This window comes from Hordeum vulgare, chromosome 5H, assembly GCF_904849725.1.
Source record: "Hordeum vulgare subsp. vulgare chromosome 5H, MorexV3_pseudomolecules_assembly, whole genome shotgun sequence".
Taxonomy (NCBI): Eukaryota; Viridiplantae; Streptophyta; class Magnoliopsida; order Poales; family Poaceae; genus Hordeum; species Hordeum vulgare.
The window spans coordinates 535,797,055-535,818,383 of NC_058522.1; the positions used below are offsets into that span (position 1 = coordinate 535,797,055).

Here is a 21,329-nt window from a genome sequence, read left to right on the forward strand (position 1 = left end):
TGCTTCAGGATTATTGCATGTCTGTTTATGTTCCTTCTCAAATTTAAGCCATTTTTTTTTCTCCTGATGCTATATGATGTATCTCAAGATCTTGTTGCTCTTCGTTCTGAATTTTTGATCCGCAGAACAGTGAAAGGGGACAAGACTGCACATAAATTCCATGCTCAGGAATGATTTCAATCTTTCGATTCCACATAACAGTAAGAAGGGCAACATGGTTGTACTTAAATTTGTGTTCATGAAATCAATATCAACAACCAGCAACTCCAAGATTCAAGTGTGGATGCGAGGTATAATCTTTACAACTGTGACTGTCTGGCCCTACTTTGGTCCTGTTATCGTTTCCTTAACATAAGCATTTATGATAGGGTTTTTTTCTTGAAGAATGTCATTGACAAGATGCTATGCAGTTTGTTTCAGATTTTAGTCTTCATAGTCCCCTGAGGTTGTTATCTCTGTAGTCTGACAATGACGGCTTCTCACCTTTATGGATGACGGACTTGGTTTTCTCATAACGATAGTCATTTTTTGAATTTTATTGGTACAAAAATTGTATTTGCATTCGTGTCTACGTAAATGGAGAATAACGACGAACCCTTTAAATTATTCATTGTCCAACAAGGGGATTCGAGCTTCTATTGGATTATATTGTAATAATATGACTTGCGAATTTTGGACCATTATATATCTGATGAAAAATACGATGGTCTGAAGTCAGCCTGAACACTTCATTCATATACAGAAATTCACTTGTGGGAGATTCTATTTGTTTGGAAACTACATATCGAAAAATGTTGTATATTGGTAAGAGAATATATAATTGATGCTACAAAAACGAAGAGATGGCTTGATATTTGTATTTTGTGCCATACCGATTTACGTTAAAAAATAGAGGCATGCTGATTTATGAAGAATAATATTTCTAATTATTTGTCTATCAAATTTGGATACTATGCACTTTGTCTAAATGTCAAATTTCAGGATGTTTGAAACATCGTATGTTTGTCTAGACGTGCGTTGCACGTGCACTTTTACTATTATTACAATAACACAAAGAAAATGTATTGAAAAACAAGCATTGGGTCAAAGTGGCGTCCGAGGCCCCGACCCGAGCCCGAGACCACCACGTTTATAAAACCCACCCAACCCAATCCCCCAAAACCAAGAAGCAGAGGGAAGGAGAAACCGAGCACACACCACCCCACACGCCACGCCTCCCCACACACTGCCAAACCAAACCAAAGCCAAAAAGATCACATTTTTAACGAGCCCCGCCGCACCCTCGTGTCCAAAGCCAGGCGAGGCGAGACCACCCTTCCATCCCCCCCTCCCTCACTCTCACCCTTGTCTCCACTCTCCGGGCCTCGCCGGGAGCGTGAGCCCCCTCCCCCCACCCCCTTCTCCGCAAAGCAAACCAAGAACCCCAATGCGTCTCCCCCTCCTCCTCCTCGTCCTCCTCGCCGGCATCTCCGCCGGCGGCGCGGCCGACGGCGACGCGGACGCGCTGCTCGCGGCCAAGGCGGCGCTGTCGGACCCCACGGGCGCGCTCGCGTCCTGGGAGGTACCGGCGGCGGCGAGCAACGGGACGGGGTACGCGCACTGCGCGTGGGCGGGCGTGTCGTGCGGCGCGCGCGGGGCCGTCGCGGGGCTGGCCCTCGGCGGGCTCAACCTCTCCGGCGCGCTGCCGCCGGCGCTGTCCCGCCTGCGCGGCCTCCTCCGCCTCGACGTCGGCGCCAACGCGCTCTCGGGCCCCGTCCCGGCCGCGCTCGGCCACCTCCGCTTCCTCACCCACCTCAACCTCTCCAACAACGCCTTCAACGGCTCCCTCCCGCCGGCCCTCGCGCGCCTGCGCGGCCTCCGCGTGCTCGACCTCTACAACAACAACCTCACCAGCCCGCTCCCGATCGAGGTCGCGCAGATGCCGATGCTCCGCCACCTCCACCTCGGCGGCAACTTCTTCTCCGGCGAGATTCCCCCCGAGTACGGCCGCTGGACGCGGCTGCAGTACCTCGCGCTCTCCGGCAACGAGCTGTCTGGCAAGATACCGCCGGAGCTCGGGAACCTCACCAGCCTCAGGGAGCTCTACATTGGCTACTACAACGCCTACTCCGGTGGGGTCCCGCCGGAGCTCGGAAACCTCACCGACCTCGTGCGCCTCGACGCCGCCAACTGCGGCCTGTCCGGGAAGATTCCTCCGGAGCTCGGCAGGCTGCAGAAACTCGACACCCTCTTCCTGCAGGTGAACGGCCTCACCGGGGCCATACCGTCGGACCTGGGCAGCCTTAAGAGCCTCAGCTCCTTGGACCTCTCCAACAATGCGCTCGCCGGCGAGATACCGCCGAGTTTCTCCCAGCTCAAGAACATGACGCTGCTCAACCTGTTCCGGAACAAGCTGCGTGGCGACATCCCCGACTTCGTCGGCGACCTGCCAAGCCTCGAGGTGCTGCAGCTTTGGGAGAACAACTTCACCGGCAGCGTGCCCCGCCGCCTCGGTGGCAACAACCGCCTCCAGCTGGTCGACCTCTCCTCCAACAGGCTCACCGGCACGCTGCCGCCGGACCTCTGCGCCGGGGGCAAGCTGCACACGCTCATCGCCCTCGGCAACTCCTTGTTCGGCGCCATCCCTGACTCCCTCGGCCAGTGCAAGTCCTTGAGCCGTATCCGTCTCGGAGAGAACTACTTGAACGGCTCCATTCCCAAGGGTCTCTTCGAGCTGCAGAAGCTCACTCAGGTCGAGCTGCAAGACAACCTCCTCACCGGTGACTTCCCTGCTGTGGTCGGCGCGGCGGCGCCTAATCTGGGGGAGATCAACCTGTCCAACAATCAGCTCACCGGTGTATTGCCGGCCTCCATTGGAAACTTCTCTGGCGTTCAGAAGCTGCTGCTTGATCGCAACTCGTTCTCTGGTGCGTTGCCTGCCGAGGTTGGCCGGCTACAGCAGCTCTCAAAGGCTGACCTTAGCGGCAATGCGATCGAGGGAGGTGTGCCGCCGGAGGTTGGGAAATGCCGGCTGCTCACTTACTTGGACCTGAGCCGGAACAACCTCTCCGGGAAGATACCTCCGGCCATCTCTGGAATGAGGATACTAAACTACCTCAACTTGTCCAGGAACCACCTTGATGGAGAGATACCTCCATCCATCTCCACAATGCAGAGCTTGACGGCGGTCGACTTCTCATACAACAACTTGTCCGGGCTTGTTCCGGGGACCGGCCAGTTCAGCTACTTCAATGCCACATCTTTCGTTGGCAATCCAAGCCTGTGTGGACCATACCTTGGTCCATGCCGCCCTGGCATTGCAGATGGTGGTCACCCCGCCAAAGGCCATGGAGGGCTGTCTAACACCATCAAGCTGCTCATCGTGTTAGGCTTGCTTCTTTGCTCCATTATATTTGCTGCTGCGGCAATTCTGAAGGCGCGGTCGTTGAAGAAAGCCAGTGATGCACGTATGTGGAAACTCACTGCATTCCAGCGCCTTGATTTCACCTGTGATGATGTGCTGGATTCCCTGAAAGAGGAGAACATTATTGGCAAAGGCGGGGCTGGAACTGTGTACAAGGGATCAATGCCCAATGGTGATCATGTGGCCGTGAAGAGGCTCTCTGCAATGGTCCGTGGCTCATCACATGATCATGGATTCTCAGCGGAGATACAAACACTTGGGAGGATTCGGCATCGCCATATTGTGCGCCTGCTAGGCTTCTGCTCAAACAACGAGACTAACCTGCTGGTGTATGAGTATATGCCCAATGGCAGTCTAGGGGAGCTTCTCCATGGCAAGAAGGGCGAACACCTGCACTGGGACGCTCGGTACAAGATCGCCATTGAAGCTGCCAAGGGGCTGTGCTACCTTCACCATGATTGTTCACCGCTGATACTTCACCGTGATGTCAAGTCGAACAATATACTTCTTGACTCTGACTTTGAAGCTCATGTGGCCGACTTTGGGCTGGCGAAATTCTTGCAGGACACCGGTGCATCAGAATGCATGTCTGCCATTGCTGGTTCATATGGCTACATTGCTCCAGGTATTAAAACATGTATTCCTTTAATTAAGTTCAATCGGACTATGCTTAACATGCACATATAATGCTGATTTCATAAATACTTACAGTCCTTATTACGTAGGCTTTATATAAAACTGTATTGTATGTACTGAGCAATTGTTTACTGATAGTATGATTTAGTTACAGACACTTAGTGGTTTTGATAAGTATTCCAATGCTTACCGACATTGATCAAGTTACAAGAGTTTCTTTCCCAAGCCCAATCATGCAAATTGCTATCAAGATGTACTAGTTTTTAATAATTGAGATATTGAGGCATTCTTTGATTAGTCCTGATGACGTCTGTAAACCTAGCGTTTTCTTTTTAGTACCACCTCATTACAATTACTCCATAAGAGGTTTTTCATTTAAGAAAGCAGCCACACCTTCTGTACAGTTAGGTTCAGTTACTTCACTTGTGTGTCTTTTATTCTAACTTGATATTCCTCTAGTTGTCAAAGAACATAAACATATTACTTTCTAATTGGCAAAATAATTATTGCTTTGTCAATTGTGTCTGTCCAGAATATGCATACACCCTCAAGGTCGACGAGAAGAGCGATGTCTACAGCTTCGGTGTGGTGCTGCTGGAGCTCGTCACCGGGCGGAAACCTGTAGGCGAGTTCGGGGACGGTGTCGACATTGTCCAGTGGGTCAAGATGATGACTGGCCCAAGCAAGGAACAAGTGATGAAGATCCTGGACCCGAGGCTGTCGACCGTGCCGGTGCACGAGGTGATGCACGTCTTCTACGTCGCCTTGCTCTGCACCGAGGAGCACAGCGTGCAGCGCCCGACGATGCGGGAGGTTGTGCAGATCCTGAGCGAGCTCCCAAAGCCAGCTGCCAGCCAAGGTGATGGAGAGGAAGAGCTTCCTCTCTCAGGCGACGGTCCTGAATCCAACCCTCCTGCTCCAACCAGTTCCTCTACTGAAGCACCGACAGGCAATGCAAAAGATCATCAGCAGCAGCACACAAGCTCGGAGTCGTCGCCTCCTCCTGATCTCATCAGCATCTGATCATCCAAACATGCGGGTGCAAGCCTAGGCCTGAATCTAGGGTTTGTGGAGTGAAAGAATTTGTTGCTGTGTTGTACATATCCAAGCTGCTTTCGTGGTGGGGTGTCTAAGACTTCCAGTTTGGTGTGTGTGTGTGTGTGTGTTTGGTACTTTGCTTTGCTGCTTGTAGCGTAGGGCTTCTATAGTGGTGTAGTCAAGGTACTCTAGTAGTAGAGCATTTCATGATCTTTCCTTGTGCAATGTAGTACTGGCAGTAGTAGTAGTAGTAGCCATTAAAATGTCAAGTGCCTTTCGGTCCAGTCCAGAATGAGAACCTAAATCTTTGTTGTGGAACCAACCATGGTCCTCTTTAAACTTTAAAGTGGCTTCTGTTGATCTGCAAACGTTTGCAGTGGGTTGGTCTCATAGCAAGAGTTAGCACCACTTGAGCACCATTGCTGCCGTCAGAGAAAAGCGCTCTCTGCCTTGTGAAGGAATTGATAATTGCAGAGCGCCTTTTGTGCTGCCAAAGGCGTTCGATTGATGCTGTTTCCCTTTTGACTTTGTTTGACATCCGAAGACGATCAAGGAATTCTTGTTTGTTGATCGAAGCCGGTTCACGAATGTCAAACGATGCTTTGCCATTGGCGTAACGCCAAGCAGCAGCATCTGATCGGATCAGCACTAGTGCAAAAGTAGAGTCTAAACTAATGTCAGGCGATTCGCTGCCTGAGGACCCATCTAATGATGATCGATGATGATGCGTGGATGGGGGCACCAAACGGGACGGCCCATCTCCTTCGCTCGTTTCCTCGCTCCCCAACCCTGCTGCTTTTGTTACGGTGCGCTTGGAACGGAAAACCAGTAGGGGTATACTCCCTCCATAAATAAATATAAACACGTTTAGATCACTAAAATAATGATCCAAACACTCTTATATTTCTTTACACAGGAAGTATCATATAAAACCATGTAAAATAACACAACACACCATAATTACATAATATAAATTATAGTTAAAGCATCTACAACGGGACCTTCTAAATCCGTCTTAAACGTCCGAACTGGCCGCCAAGTCACTGATCGGTCACAAATAGACGACCCAGACCGGCGTCCTAAACCGGCATCAATCTCCCGGGCTGAGCCGTAGAAGGAGGATGAGGCACATGCGGTGGAGGAGGAAAAGGAAATGCAACCCGCTCCGATGAAGGAGGAGCAGACGGAAGATGAGGAGTTGGAGGAGCTACAGCTCACTCCGATGAAGGAGGAGCAGGCGGACGAGGAGCCGCAGCCCGCTCCGATGGAAGCAGAGCACCTCGAGCAAGAGGTGGCGCCGGATCCGAGCTTTAGCATGAGCAGAGGGAGGCAGAGTTCTCCATTGCTCAAGCGGAGGAGATGGCGGATCAACAGATCATCCTGAAGCATCTAGAGTGAGACCCGTGTGGAGGCTAACTGACGCTTCATCCGACAGAAGCGGGCGGCGATGGACGTTCTTTTCGTCGAACTCAAGGCAGAGGCGGATGCAAAGGAGGCACCAGAGCATGAGTGGTCGTTGCTCTCCATGTGCGTGGAGCTGGGCACGGAGATAATCGACATCTCCGACGAGGACTAGGATAGATGATCCACATTTCACGTGAAATTTTTATTTTTGCATGCTTTTGTATTGATTTAAGATTTGTAGTATGAAATATCCAAATACGGACGATGAAATTTGAGAACTAATCAATCAGTGTCCACAAACGCATCCGTGTGCGTTTGAAGGCTTAAATTTGCCCATTACGACTGTAGATGCTCAAGTCCTCAAGACGCCAATGGCAAGCAGCTCACCTCCGTCGTTGGCCCGCCCGCTAGAGCAGACTGGTGCGCGGCGGCGGCTCCCCTCCTCTTATCCTTGTTGGTCGGTGGCTCGGCTGCTCCCCCTCCCCCATGCCGCCATGCTCCCTGTTGGACGCCATGACAACCCGCAATTCGTCGGGTGCCGTGACGGGCTGCACACGACGGCGAAGGGCGTCGAGTTCTGCCCGTGCCTCGTCGGACGTCATACCGGGCTACACGCGGGGAAGATCGTGCGGCGGGGATGGTCGTAAGCGAGCTCTAACTGTGTCGGGCTCGGCGAGGATGGAAAGTTCGAGAGCTGAAATTTCGTTCCCGCCAACCATTTCTATGTTTTACGGTTCCTTGTAAAAAAAGAAGCTAAAATCTCGTAGATGTGCCGCGGTTTGGAAGACCCCTCAATGAAAATTCAGGATGGATGAAATATACAGAGTTTGTTTCGACCAACAAATCCTAATTTTATCCTTTATTTTGGTTTTCGTTAGTACTTGGTGGTTGGTTCGGGAAAACTCGGCGATTAATGAAAAGGGGCGTGAGCCCGGTTGAAAAAAGTCTTCTTCTCTTAAGGCCTTGTTTGAAACCATAATATATTATGATAATCTGAATTATGAAGATAGATTATATAATCTGATTTATGAAAATAATCTAGGAGGACATGTTTGCAGAACAGATTATATAAACTGTAATCCAGGTTTTACATTGCAGAATGACCTGTCTGCCCTTTGTTTTTTTAAAAGAGGAGGGTGACGGTGTCAGAAATGTAATTATCTTCAACTTTACAAGGGTAATGTGTCATTAGCAATCCATAATCTGATTTTAGCTGGGTAGAGTAGATTGTGAGTTTTGAATAATCTGCCCATCTACTTTTATAATTTACCCCCTCTGTCCGGTGAAAAGTATACATATAGACATTTTAGGACGAATTATGAAATGAAGTAAAAATGCATTGAAAAGGTGCAAGTCATCATCTCTCTCCTCTTTAATTATCCAACCCCCAATGAGCTAAATGCATGTAGAAATTAAGAAGATTATGTGTAGAATATTATTGGTCTTGATTATCGTGTGATAAGAAAGAAATATTTTTTTTACATTAAAGTGCATTGGAAAGATAAAAGTACACTCTTTACAGAACGAAGGAAGTTCATCATAATCTTTTCTATTTGAAGACATAATAGATTATAAAAAAACTAGATTTTATAAAATACGAGTGATCTCAAACATGACCTAAATCGATGATTATTTTACCGGATGTCCTGTTTTACGGATCTCCATACCGTGCCCTTCTCCTCGGCAGCTGTAGTTGCGCCGGCGAGATGGCCTTTGCCCAGCCGGTCCTGTCCGCCGCCGTTTTCCGGATCAAGCTGTGTGCAACTGACGCAAATACATACTACTACTGCCACAAAATAAACAAATGTCACGGCCAATCAAGTTAATAGAAATGATAATTGCTTGATGATGGTAGATAGTACTAGTGCCAGGAGGCAGCAAAATGGGCGTGAGATTATGTGGACGGACAGTGCGATGGATGGTGCGTTTGTACCGGGCCACTGTTGCCGTTTTGTTCGGTCCCGTCCCGTTGGATGCATGCGTCCAAAGAGAATGGTCACATCCACAAGCAGACGAGACGAGACGACGGCGCTCCAATCTGGATCGCAGTCGCAGCCTGTGTTCGTGTTGGCCACTCCTGCCCTGCATGGCCCATCCATCCAATTATTGGCGTGGCCTCAGCCCCAAATAAACTAATCTCACGTAACTTCATTTCTGCCGCGTGTCCGGTGCAAAAATCTAGTTGATCGTCGACACCCCAAAAACTCGAGATCAAGGCAAGGTTTTGGCCCATGGCAACGCTTCCTCCAAGATCCTGGTTGTGGTTCTAGTCTTCTAGACTTGTAGTAGTAGCCTGTCGATTGGTGGTTCTGTCTCCTGTGGAGCGAGCGAGCAAGCATTGGCACCGCCATTATTGCGACGCGACAGTACTCCGACCACGGCTTTATCTCTCTCTTTCTCTTGTTGGTGGCTGGTCAGAGATCAGAGGGTGACACGGGGGCTCTGCCTTTCCCACTCTTCACCCCAACTGTGCCTAGCTAAAATAGGAAAGAATAACTCTCGCCGTTCACAGTTTCTGCCTTTGTCGCTCACTCACAAGTCTCTACTATCTCTCGCTCGCTCGCCGGAGTCGACAACGGCCAGTGCGAGCTTAATGTTAATCTGTGTCGCCTGAACTCTGAACTGAAGCCAAGCTGCGCGCGCACGAGACGAGACCTGGACAAAGTAGACGGGTTAGATTCTGAACTAACACGTTCGGTCCAAAACAGCATGATGCGGCCAGCACATCGCCGGAGTGGGTGGATCAGAAGATAAAGCGAATTGATAATGCGGAAGTCAGCGTCCAGCGACCAGCGGAGACGGGGCGACGACGTCGTCGTCGTCGTCTTTACCGGTCGGTGTTTGGCAAAAGAAAAGAAAGAAACTGTCGTGGGCTCACGTGTACGTGGTATGGTTAGCATATGGACATATGGCACGTAGGGGTTCTCCATTGTTGTGGTGGTGCAGTCTTCTTTGCCTGAAGAAGACGACGCTCCGTCCACTTAGCCCAAGCCAGGGCCTACGTACAGGAGCAAAGTACAGTGCTGTCAGTGCTCACGGCACGGCTGCTCTGATCTGGGGTGTAGCAACAGCGGTGTAGCACAGTTCAGTCGCAGGGGAAGGGGGAACCACCGCCCTCGCTCGGACCAGGCCACGCTCTCGATCGCGGTAGCAGACTTGTGCATGCATGCATGCAGGATGCAGCGACGACGGCTCCGCTCTCCGTGCTCCTGTTCGTGCCCGTGGTGGCGTGCCGTGGGCACGGGCCCGTGTCCGGGCCGTCTATCCGACTCCACTGTCTCGGCGGCATCATGCTCTGCAGCCGCGTGCGTCTTCCTGCTCGATGATTATATTAGACACGCACGTAAAGACGGTCGCCGGCGCAGCGCGCGGCGAGGCGAGCACCACTCAACTGAACTGAACCGGAGCATCATTGGTTGCCGCCGGAGAGCGGAGGCCGGACGGAGATCGAGGTGCCAGGAAACGAAAGCGAGCGTGGCCAAGTGTGCTGAACTGGGGCAGACACGTTCAAGTGGAAGCTATGATCGGGCGAAGTCAGCACGGCCAGCCCTAAACTTTTCTGGATAACTGGATTCAGGAGGGTAAAGTGCAACGCCACGGAACGCTGCTGCAAATGGGGAGGTCCGAAAATTCTTCAGTATTTTCCCGCATAGTCTTTGCACTAGTTAGTATGAATGCTAGCTCGCTTCTCTTATTTTCAGATGCTATCATGTATCCCAACCATTATGATCTACTCCCCCAGTTTCTAAATATAAGTTTTTTTAAAAAAATTCATTAACTAACTATATATATGAAGTAAAATGAATGAATCTACACTCTAAAATATATTTATATACATCCGTATAATATTTTTTAGTAAAACATTTTAAAAAACTTATACTATATTTAGGGACAGAGGGAGTAAATGTCAGTCCCTCGTGAAACATGCAAGCTGACTAGAAACGAACAGGGAGGTTAATTTATCTTGACCGTGAAGTTGGAGTCTCTTGCTTGCCGAGAGGTGATGATGATGATATTGTAGGCAACCTCTCGACGGTGCCCTTTTCTCGAGGATGTGTGGATCTTGTGGGTGGCCAGGGTGCGCTATCTTATCGGCATCTTATATCAGTTTTCGTTTGAGTTTTCGTAAATTAAGCGGACAACTCTTTTATACCTTTATTAATGAATTGGGGTCCTAAGGGACACGACTTTATTTATTTTTTTGTCCCAAGCACCAACAGCGCCAACGCCCAACTGATACACCATTCTAGAAGGGTTTGATGAAAGTTGAGTCTTCAATTTTTTTATGCATGTGATTTGTGATGGCCAATAAACAAGCTAGTTTCTCGTTTCAAAAGAAATGTCTTAACTTTATACTAGCTCTAGTATAAAGTTTTACTAAGTTTGAAAGAGTTATTTTTGGACGAAGTAAGAGCATCTACAGCCGGACCCCTCAAATGACCCCTCATACGTCTGTGGACACGTCCACTCAGTGACCGGACATGAGAAAAGAAAAAAAAATGATCCGACCAGACCCCTCGTATCGTCCTTATATGCCCGGGCTGTCCGCGAACCCTCATATTCATTTCAAATATGGGGAGGATATGAGGACTCGCGGATGCGTCCTGTCAGTCTGCCACATAGGACGCGACCCCACACCGGATTATCCTTTTCTTTTCTTTATTCATTCTTTTCTTTCTGTCTCTTCCTCTCTACAATCATGTACAAGTGATCGGATATATGAGGAAGAATTTGAGGAATGTGGCTATGTGGATGGACAAATAGGGGATACGCTCAGTCACTGACCGGATGCATCCGCGAACGTTTAAGGGGCCGGATTTGCAAGGTCTGAGTGTAGATGCTCTAAGTATTTAATAGAGTCGGGGGACATTCAATTGGCTCTACAACAATTCTTGACTTGATACAATTTGGCTTGTAGGAAAGATGCCTTTGTGGAATTGGTTCTAGGGACAACTCCTTTAAACATTCAATTCCATAGGGTCTTGGCCAGAGATCATCTGATCAAGGCGAGGTTTTGGCTCATGGTAACGCTCACTCGTAGGACCAGCTTCTAATAGCCTACCGAACGCTTGCTGATTTTGTGGCTGTTCCTGGTTCTCACCACGGTCCACGGTCACAGTTTCTGCCTTGGAGCTCACTCTGATTCATCTGCCGGAGACAACAGCCACCCAGTCAGTGCAAGCTTACAAATCTGTCCGTGTCATCCGATCCCATGCTGTGCGCGCCCGCACGAGACGAACCTAGGATGAGCTAGGCGGGCAGGTAGTGGTTCAGTCCATGTGCCAATGATCTACGAGCACTATATTGCATCTCTTGCAGTTGCAGACAGACAAAGCACGCCGGCCGGTTAGGTTCTGAGCTAACAAATGTCAGCCCGGAACAAATGATGGTGATGCTGCCAACCCTAAGTGCGCTCTCCGCACAACACCGGAGTTGGTGAATCACAAGGTAAAGCGAAGCTGAAGCGGAAGTCAGCGTGCACCCGCCGGTGTCTGGGGCTGCAAATGGTCCAGCGACGGGCAGAGACGCGGGGCCGAGCCGCCGAGGACGTCGTCGTCATCTTTAGTGGTCAATGGACCGGCTCGGGTGGTGGTAGGCAGTAGCTACTACCATGGTACCATAGGGCCGGTGGCTCCATTGTAGTGGTGTGGTGCATCTTCTTTGGCTGAAGAAGAAGAAGAGGTCCGTCCACAAGGGCCTAAAGGAGCACACGGCTCTGCAGTGGAATGTAGCAAGGGCGGAGCAGCACAGTCAGTCAAGTCTGCATGCATGCGAGCAACCGTTGCTCGGATCAGCTCAAGCTCTCGATCGCGCAGGCTCGCCGTCTTCCTGTTGATGCTCGTGGTGGCGTGCCCTGTAGGCCCGGGCCACCTATCTGACGCCGCTGTTTCGGCGGTAGCAGGCTCTGCATGCAGCCCCCCGCGCGCGTGCGTGCGTCCTCATGCTGCATGATTGGGCACGCACGTAAAAAGAAGACCCAGTTCATCTGTTCATGTCGCCGGCACAGCAGCGAGCGCCACTGATCTGGAGCGGAGCATGATTGGTTACCGCCGGAGCGCGGAGGCCGGAGATCGAGGTATTGGCTACACGCCGCTGGCGAACGAGAGCGACATAGGCGAGCCTACCTATAAGAGTACTCACTACTCAGGATACCAAGTTGGGATTTGAGACGGACACGTTCAAGTGGAAGCTATGATCAGGCAAAGTGCACGCGCTTATAATTTGCTGGATTCTGGAGCGTAAAGTGCAATACCATAGTAGCACAGGAAAAGGGAAGGAAAATGGGGATACTACAAATGAGTAGTTCTGGGTCAAGTGCCGTTGCAGAGTGAGACAGCTGTGCCTGTGCGGCAGTGTTACAGTAACACACACAGACAGGAGGGAAAACATTCCAGATCAATGTTGGGCCGAATTGTACAAGCCTCCATGCCGTGGCACTTGCCAGATTTTGCTTGCATGTCCCGCAGCGGCCCACTGTCCCTAATCACAAGTACTTTGGTCAAACCTGCAACTTGCAAGACCATTTCCATCTTCTTGCCTTCTATTCCATACGTTCCTAAATATAAATATTTTTTGAGATTCAACTACAGATTACATGTGGATGTATATAAAAATACTTTAGAGTGTAGATTCATCCATTTTGCTTTGTATGTAGTCTTTAGGAGAATCTCTATAAATGAAAATTTGCTTTTGGAGGCCGAGCTTCATGGAGGCCTCCAAATGCAAAATTGAAATTCCATGAAAATTCGTATTTTACATTTCAAAAAATTCTGAAAAATACATAGATAGATGAAGGTATAATACACAAGCTTGTAGATTTTCAGGACTAAATACGTTGAAATGAGGGCTGTGCAAAAAAGACAATTCTGAGACTTTTTAACATATGATACTACTCATCTTTTTAAATCATGATTTTGCCTTTTTTGTACAGGTCGTGTTTCAAACTATTTCAACCTAAAATTTTACACATATACGGCTCACATCCTTGTTTAGTTGTACAATTTTTTTCAGATTTTTTGAAACGAAAATTTATGAATTTTTTTTTTTTTCAAAAAACGGCCTTCATAGTGGCCGAGAGCCCAAACACAATTCTCCTCTACAAAGACTTATATTTAAGAACGTAGGGAGTATTTGCAAGGGAACTCTTTTTTTCTGTAACCAGTAAGTGGTGTAACCAGAACAACATGTTAGTAGCGGATACACGAGTTACCGCTAAGATGATGCAATCGAGGCATACGTGTCGCTGACTGACATGAGTTGCAATTCAATCGACTGCACCAAAAAAACGTTGAATCAATCTGCTGCACAAACAAAATCAGAGTGAAACAACTGCATCCCTGTCAACTACACGAAAAAAATATGGTTCTTTTAACAACTACTCACTCTGTACCACAATATAAGACGTTTTTGTAGTTCATTTTGAACTGCGAAGACATCTTACATTATTGTACAAAGGTAGTACAAGAAAAGATGTTGTTGAATGAATCAACCCTTCTTTATTTATTCTAAAATGGCTGCTACTGCAATATTCACATTAAGCCGTGTCAATCCCAAAGAGCAGTCACGTGATTATATTAAGAACCAATAAAGTTCATAGATGTTGGTAGTTTGATCTATGATAGCCATGTGCTTAGTTGAAAAGACACATTCTTTGGTGAAAAGGTGACACTTTGTGAAAAAATATGTATCTTGGTGATGACGCTGCGGAAGGCCCCTAAACATGGCAGAATTGAGCAGTGCTGCAGCAATAATGATGATTTAGGGTGTCAAAGACGGTGATTTTGGCGAGAACAAGTGGCGGCGGTGGGGGTGGGGCGGTTGAGCCCTTATTTTGTGTGAGAAGGAGGAGACTAGAGGTTTATGAATAAACACACGGAGTTAAACGTCCGAGGAGTAGGGGAGGGAGCCTACGATATAACTTCCTTAAAGGGAATCTTGTCTATAGAAGGGAGGGAATTTGTGGACAAATATGTAAGACAACCAAAGCAATGGTTCTATGAAGTTTCTAACATGAATCATACACTAGAAAAACATTTGTTAAGATATTTGTTGGAAAGTATAGATCTCTACAAATATATTTAAGGATGTTAATATGCAACACATACACAATACACCCACACTAATTTACAAGCGGCATAAATTGTTTTGTGGAGCTTGCAATTAGTTATGTTTCTTTTATCGTCTCATATTTTCCCATCAATGTTCAATACCAATTATCAAAATAAACAAAACTTCTAATAGAAACTATAGTTTAAATTAAGCAAAATCATTTTTATGAAAAACATTTCTGTAACAAAAAAACATCATATGTTAGCATTAGGAAATATTATGTATAATTATGCTAACTAATGAAAACATGTAACTGAAAGTGTGTGCCAATAAAATAAAATAAAATACATGGTATAAAATTTAGTATAAAAGTTTCTTATATCAACCAAGCATTAGCCTTGCCAAGTGGAAAAGAAATGTTCGTTTGAAATAAGCTGACACATGTAATTGGATTTTATTTTAAATTACAATGGTTGTGTATCACTATTATAAGGACAAACTCCAGTAGGTATCTTCTATTGACAACAATAGTGTTTCCTGGTATATTCATATTTCTATGGTGGTATCTTTGTACTCCCATTTGTAAGCCCATTTGATTATGTGTAAAAACGACCAAGTAGACTCCACCACCATGAACATATTACAACTTTTTATATTGTGGTGGAGCTTTATAGGGATCCCAAGTGTAATTGTTTTTTAAAACAAATCTACCTCACATAACTGGACTTGTCATTACTCCGTTGAAAGCAAGGTGGAAGTAGTTTTCCAGCTCAAGGACTACCGCAAAAAATTAAAAACTTTTTATGACCCCAATGTCGAGGTAACAACTTTCTTTCATAAAATTATACAAATACATGTATTGCGATTACAAAATACATGTTAATGAATTATTGCCGTATATGTAGATAAATTTTTAGAAATAGTCGCTAATGAAATAGTCATTATTTGCTTAAAACATCATTATTTCGACAAATGATTTGAGATATGTTCACTATTTTAAATAGTATTATGAGGAAACATTATGTACTTCAAAAGGTGATTTTACTTTTATGATTTTTGAAAAAACTTGATTTCAATTTTTCATTACTTCGAGAAAGTGTTCAACTTTGTCATAATTTGGAAGGAAATAAATGCAACTTTATCATTATTCAAAAAGCTATCTAAAAAAGATTGCGTTGTTTCAAAATAAGTGATCTCAATTGTTTTTTAAAATGGCTTAAAAGGTGTTATTTAAAATTAGTGTTATTAATTTAAAATATTTTTCATGTTATTATTTGAAAGATTTATTTTTGGAAGGTTTTCATTATTTCAAAAAAGCGAGTTCAACTAGTTCATTATTTAAAAAAAAAATCAACCTTTTCACTATTTCAGAAAAAATAACCTATTTTCCGGAAATAATTTCGCATACATCACTCAACTTCAAAAAATATTTACCACCTAGTTCCAAAAAATATTTAACACAAATTTCATCTATTCCGCTCAACTTCAGAAAGTATTTCACATATATTTCAATTGTGCACTCATTTTTAAACAATAGTCAACCTAGATTTCGGTTATATCACTCAAGAAGAAAAAGAAACCTATATTTTAGTTGATCGAAATGATATAGAAACAACGAAATTAAAATGACTTTAAAACATATTCAAGATTGTTCTTGTTCTAAATCATAGTACATAAGTTCAGTGTAGAAGTTATGAAAGATATGAATAATAAAAGAAAATAATGTGGAACTTTATTTCTGCATTATTTCTGACTATGTGTTTTATTGTGATTTTTATGTGGTTACCCAACCAGAGAACATTTACTCAATGAGGACCGGGCACGTCCGAAGAGCGGATTTCTTGCTCCCGTGCTCACTTAAAAAATTCAAAAACCATATTTTTAGTTCTTTTTTTTTTAAGATACAGAACTTTACCCGAGCGATGGCCAAGCCTGCGAATGTCCAAGTCTAAACACATGGTCAACAGTTCTGGCAGCGCAACAAGTCTTGCACATTGATGTACCTTTTAATGAAGAGGATAACACAGGGTCTTGCGGTGCCATTATCAGGGATCATAGAGGGAATTTTATAGCGGCTTCTAGCTCACGATTATGGGGTGCAATAACATTGTCATATGGATGAACAACATAATTGTAGTGAACGCTCTACACCTTAATAAAGGGCAATCGATGGTAGCTGCTCCGGTTCTGGATGATTGCAGAGAGATACTTAGAGAATTAGGGAAGATTATTCTTGAACATTGTAATAGAGAGTCAAATATAACAGATCATGAGCTAGCTGATTATGGATGTAAGCCGAGGCACCTTTAGGTTTCATTGCCAAATTTTTGGCAACCGATGTATCCATTATCTAATTTTAATAAAGCTAGCCATAGAGGCCTTCCCGTAAAAAAAAAGAGATACACAAGTGTATAGGGATGTATACTACAATCTATATAAATTGTCATGATGAAATATGTTTTGACATGAGCTCGACAAAAAAATAGACTTTTAAATAGTGCATGTGCACATTTACATAAATGTAGTTTCAAAGATCTGAAGGAGGAGGGGGGGGGGGGGGGTCTACCGAAGCAAAAGTGTAAATATTTTTGTATTTTTCAAAATCTGAGATGAAAGAAAATTTTGTGACTTTGATTTTTGTTTGTAGTTTCAAAGATCTGAGCTCAAAGGAGCACGGGAGGCAAAAGCAATTTGCGGTTCGTCCACTCCTAGTGTGCAGATGTAGCATAGTCATGAGGCTGTAAACATGTTCGGTCCAGCTATTCACAAGAATATATGTTCTTGTCTACATGATTTATATTCCACGATCGGGGAAAAGGCTCAGTGCAGCTAAAGGTGTAGTACTAGTACTGTCTTGCACATGCAGAGTGGCTTTACAGGTCACAGGTATTGGAGCACTATATCACACTCGTTCTTTAGTCTTTGCAAATCTATATGTATTGTATTGTATAGGTCGGGGACGGTTCGTTCGTACGGTCTCACTTGTTCATGAACGACACGCCCTTCTGAATGCTCTCGCTCAGCTCCTTCTTCGCCTTCTCCAGGCCAGCCCTGCAAGCAGACATCAGGCAAAGCAATTACTTCAGGACTGATTTCTATGAAGCGACTACTGTATAATTGAGCAGAGCTGATGTACCTCTCGAAGTCATTCAGCGGCCCAAGAGGGAGGATCTCCTCGGCTCCACCGCGACCTAACCTCACTTTCGATGCGAAGAACGACAGCTCTGTCACCTAATGCGAGACAATATGGCCACAAATCATAAGACTCGGTGCTGTGGAGGATGAGATGTAAAGATCTGGTGTGACTAAACAATACCTCAGATGCAACATATGAACACTCCACGATGCCAGCATCACCGCGCATTCCTCGCAGGCATGCGTCAGCGAATTTTGCAGCAGCAAAAGCCTGAGGGGTTTATTATATGTTAGTGTTGGGTATAACTTGACTCACGTACTAATCATGCAAAGTAGGCAGCACAACCTACCATTGACAAAGTTGCAGAGCCTGCTCCAGCCTTTGCCTGAATCGTAAGTGAAAAGAGGATGTGAAACTCAAATGGAGAACAGAAAATAAAAAATGAAACTGGAACCGTGGAAGTTTCAGACACAGAAAATCAAAAGGATATGAAACTATATAACCGTGCGCAGTACTACATAATTGAGTACTGCAGAAACTTAATTCATGCTTAGCTAATAGGGTTTGTATTACAACAATAAGTGTGTACAACTGAAATCAATTCATTTGTCAGCTAACTGTAGGACCAGAAAAATGTCTAATAATTGAGCTGTATGATTGGATTGCCAAATTTGTTAGGCCTTCTTTTGTTTTTGCTCAGACACATTTGTTAACTCTGGACTGTAATCGTGGGGACCCAGCAACTACCTATGAAAACCAGGCACAAGGCGTATCATTTAAAAAAAAATTATGACACCACTGGAAAAATGGATTTTGCACTGAAATATTTCTCCACAAAACAAATATCGGAATTTGTGAATTGTAAAATAGGCCTTCCATTTCTCCAGTACCTAATAATCAGTCAGAAATGCATAGCCAGAGTATTTAAAAAGCTAAAATGAAGAACCCACAGGGAGGGTTTCAACCTACTAAATGTGAATAGCATCATACCTCCACAACTTCTGTACCACCGTTCTGAATGCGGTTAGTCAAATAGCTGATTTCATCTGGAGTGAATGAGCATGGGGGGCTGACCTGCGGAGAGGTTGGTTTCAAATTAGCAATTGATATTCATAGAAGCTAGAGATTTATTTTCGTAATGAGAAATATTAACACTCCCAATGTGGCAGCATAAGATACCTGTGACAGGAGGGGTAATATAGTGACCCCTGCATGCCCGCCAACAACTGGAACATTGACTTCTCTTGGATCAACTCCAAGCACTTCCGCCTGCAAGAAAGCAACAAAGAGCAACAGTCAATGTTCAATGAGAAAGAGCCATAACCGATGGTGGTAGAATATCTAAGCACATGATGTTGAACTTGAGTATGCAAGCATGTAAAAGCTGTTTAAGAGAAGACATTCAAGATAGTTTCCTTAGGCTGCATACCACAAAGGTGTTAGCCCTCGCTACGTCAAGTGTTGTCACTCCAAGGAGACGCTTGGGACAGTAAGTTCCGGCTCTCTTGAAAACCTCCGCAGCAATGGGGACGGTTGAGTTCACAGGGTTGCTGATCAAATTCACAATTGCATTAGGACAGCTCTTGGCAACGCCTTCACAGATCGAGCGAACGATCCCAGCATTTTTGTTGAACAGATCATCCCTTGTCATTCCTGGTTTTCTTGGGAGGCCGGCAGGGATGATGACAAGATCCATTCCTGTAAGTGCTGCCTCAAGCTGTTGTTGGCCAATGAAGCCACGCACCTGAAATTATATCTAACACGGTTATTTATCACATCAGTATCTATGGTCAAAGACAGAAGGCACAGAACAAATCTCTAATTGATTTGAACAGTCTGAAAATACTAGACTGCAAATGTTATTTGTATAGAAAAACTTCAGAGACAACGAGATTGTATTGCATGCTCTTTTCTTTTCAATTTGCAGCCAATTTAGTTTATTTTTTGTGTGTGTGAAAATGCTTCGCATCATTTCTTTCAGAGTCTCAACTGTTAATAAGACAATAAGAAAGCTTGGACTGCACTTATCATTTGCCATATACTATGAACTAAAGGAACAAATAAAAGGAGTTTCTGAAGAATAAACAGTTGGTACTCCTTTTTGCATATAAGGCTTGCTATTGTCAAGGATTTGGATATTTTAGGAACTCCAATAGGCCGACCGCACAAGAAGAAATCAGTAAAGCATGAGATGTCAAATTGCTGGTGCACCAGAAACTGCACATGATTGAGAGGCCATTATTTAACACTTGCAGGCGTTTTCTGAAGAATAACAGGTGTTTTTTTTTTCTTTCAACATAAGACAAGCTATTGTCAGGCTTCAGATACTTCGGGAACTTAACTAGGCTGATCACACAAGGAGAAACCGGTAAGGTATCAGATCTCAAATTGCTGGCGCTCCAGAAACTGCACATGATTGAGAGGTCATTATCTAACAGTTCCAGGCTGCTGAAGCTGCAATCATACCCCCAATCGGTCACAGTTTAGGTAGGGAGCGTGCGGGGCGGTTAAGAATAAGAATCCCCCATCAGATGTCACCGCAAGTGGCTGCAAAAGCATCGGAACACACCAGCTAGAAAGCTAACAAGGAGGCAAGCCACCAACCAAATCGATCCGTGCTCACTACGGCATCTTCCTAAGCCCTGATCGACATCACTATGATTAGCGCATAACGCCCGTCGCTAGCAGCTGATTGACTCATCAGTCATCACGGAGGAGGAGAACAGATAGTGGGTCGGGTTGGTTACCACGGCGCTGGTGTCCATGTGGCTGACGTCGGCGGTGACCCCGGGCGTGTTGACGACGTCGTAGAGGTGGAGCACGGAGACGAGCGGGTTCATCTTCATGAGCAGCGACAGCGACTGGCCGATCCCCCCGGCCGCGCCCACCACGGCCACCTTGAACCCCGGGGCGCCGCCCTTGGCGCGGCACGCCGCGGGCCTCAGCGCCGCGCCGCCCTCCTCCATCTGCAGGCACGGACCGGTCAGGCCTGTCTCGCGCAGCTATTGTAGAGGGTTGAGGAAACCGGGCTCACCTGCGGGCGTGTGGGGTTGAGGTGCGCGGCGACGCGGGCGATGCGGTGCGAGGGGGAGGTGGCGTCGGGATGCATGGCGGCGGCGCGGCGACGGGGCGGAGGGAGGAGGGGCGAGGAGGATCTGGGCAGCGGGGGTTTATGGGTGGGGGTGAGAGAGCGGTGGGGGGCTTTGGAGGGTTGCGGGAGGCGTTATCCGGTGGGCTGTGGCTCGGAGTGGGCGGAGGGATCGGGAGGCGGTGGTGAGGCGAGGTGGGTGACCAGTCCCGAGAAGCTCATCTCTTTTCTCCGCCACTGCTACTCGCTAAGCTCTGCCCTGGGGCTGGGCTCGTTCGGGACTTCGGGTCTGGTGCAGTGGAGTGGAACTGGCCACAACCGTTGGTGGCCTGGCTTTGCACCCGTTTCCGGCCAGCAGGCCGGCTCCCGGCTGAGCGAGTCTGGAAAGTGAGTTTTTTTAGTGTGGAGAAGTTAGTCATTGGGATCATTTAGAACTGCCACTTGTCAAACTAACACGGGATGTGACAACAGTCTCAATGTGCGTGGGTGGAAACACAAAACATGGAAGAACGCATGACTGCAGTGTCATGCTCATTTGATTTTCATGTGATAACTAGTAAGATGCCCGTGCAATG

General features: G+C 46.3%; 2 protein-coding genes across 2 annotated transcripts; one reads left to right on the forward strand and one right to left on the reverse strand.

The window, feature by feature from the left end:
- Nucleotides 1–1,169: 1,169 nt before the first annotated feature.
- On the forward strand, nt 1,170–5,423 carry LOC123452447 (leucine-rich repeat receptor-like serine/threonine-protein kinase BAM1). Its single transcript, XM_045129095.1, has 2 exons — nt 1,170–4,028; nt 4,572–5,423. The coding sequence occupies exons 1-2, from the start codon at nt 1,427–1,429 to the stop codon at nt 5,060–5,062; spliced, it is 3,093 nt and encodes a 1,030-aa protein (XP_044985030.1). The 5' UTR covers nt 1,170–1,426; the 3' UTR covers nt 5,063–5,423.
- An 11,840-nt stretch (nt 5,424–17,263) lies between these two features.
- LOC123452448 (malate dehydrogenase, glyoxysomal-like) lies at nt 17,264–21,014 on the reverse strand. The gene is made up of 9 exons (XM_045129096.1): nt 20,701–21,014; nt 20,414–20,632; nt 19,096–19,410; nt 18,846–18,935; nt 18,657–18,740; nt 18,016–18,051; nt 17,847–17,936; nt 17,667–17,761; nt 17,264–17,581 (listed from the first exon to the last, which is right to left on the reverse strand). Exons 1-9 carry the CDS (start codon nt 20,773–20,775, stop codon nt 17,509–17,511), a joined length of 1,077 nt encoding a protein of 358 aa, XP_044985031.1. The 5' UTR covers nt 20,776–21,014; the 3' UTR covers nt 17,264–17,508.
- Nucleotides 21,015–21,329: the final 315 nt, after the last annotated feature.

What these genes read in the sequence shown, in the direction of transcription:
- LOC123452447 (XM_045129095.1), top strand. Translation starts at nt 1,427, where the DNA reads ATGCGTCTCCCCCTCCTCCTCCTCGTCCTCCTCGCCGGCATCTCCGCC. An exon ending in ATATGGCTACATTGCTCCAG is followed by an intron (nt 4,029 to 4,571) that starts GTATTAAAACAT and finishes GTGTCTGTCCAG; the next exon opens with AATATGCATACACCCTCAAG.
- LOC123452448 (XM_045129096.1), bottom strand. Translation starts at nt 20,775, where the DNA reads ATGCATCCCGACGCCACCTCCCCCTCGCACCGCATCGCCCGCGTCGCC. An exon ending in ACATGGACACCAGCGCCGTG is followed by an intron (nt 19,411 to 20,413) that starts GTAACCAACCCG and finishes ATATAATTTCAG; the next exon opens with GTGCGTGGCTTCATTGGCCA. An exon ending in GTGGTACAGAAGTTGTGGAG is followed by an intron (nt 18,052 to 18,656) that starts GTATGATGCTAT and finishes CTTACGATTCAG; the next exon opens with GCAAAGGCTGGAGCAGGCTC.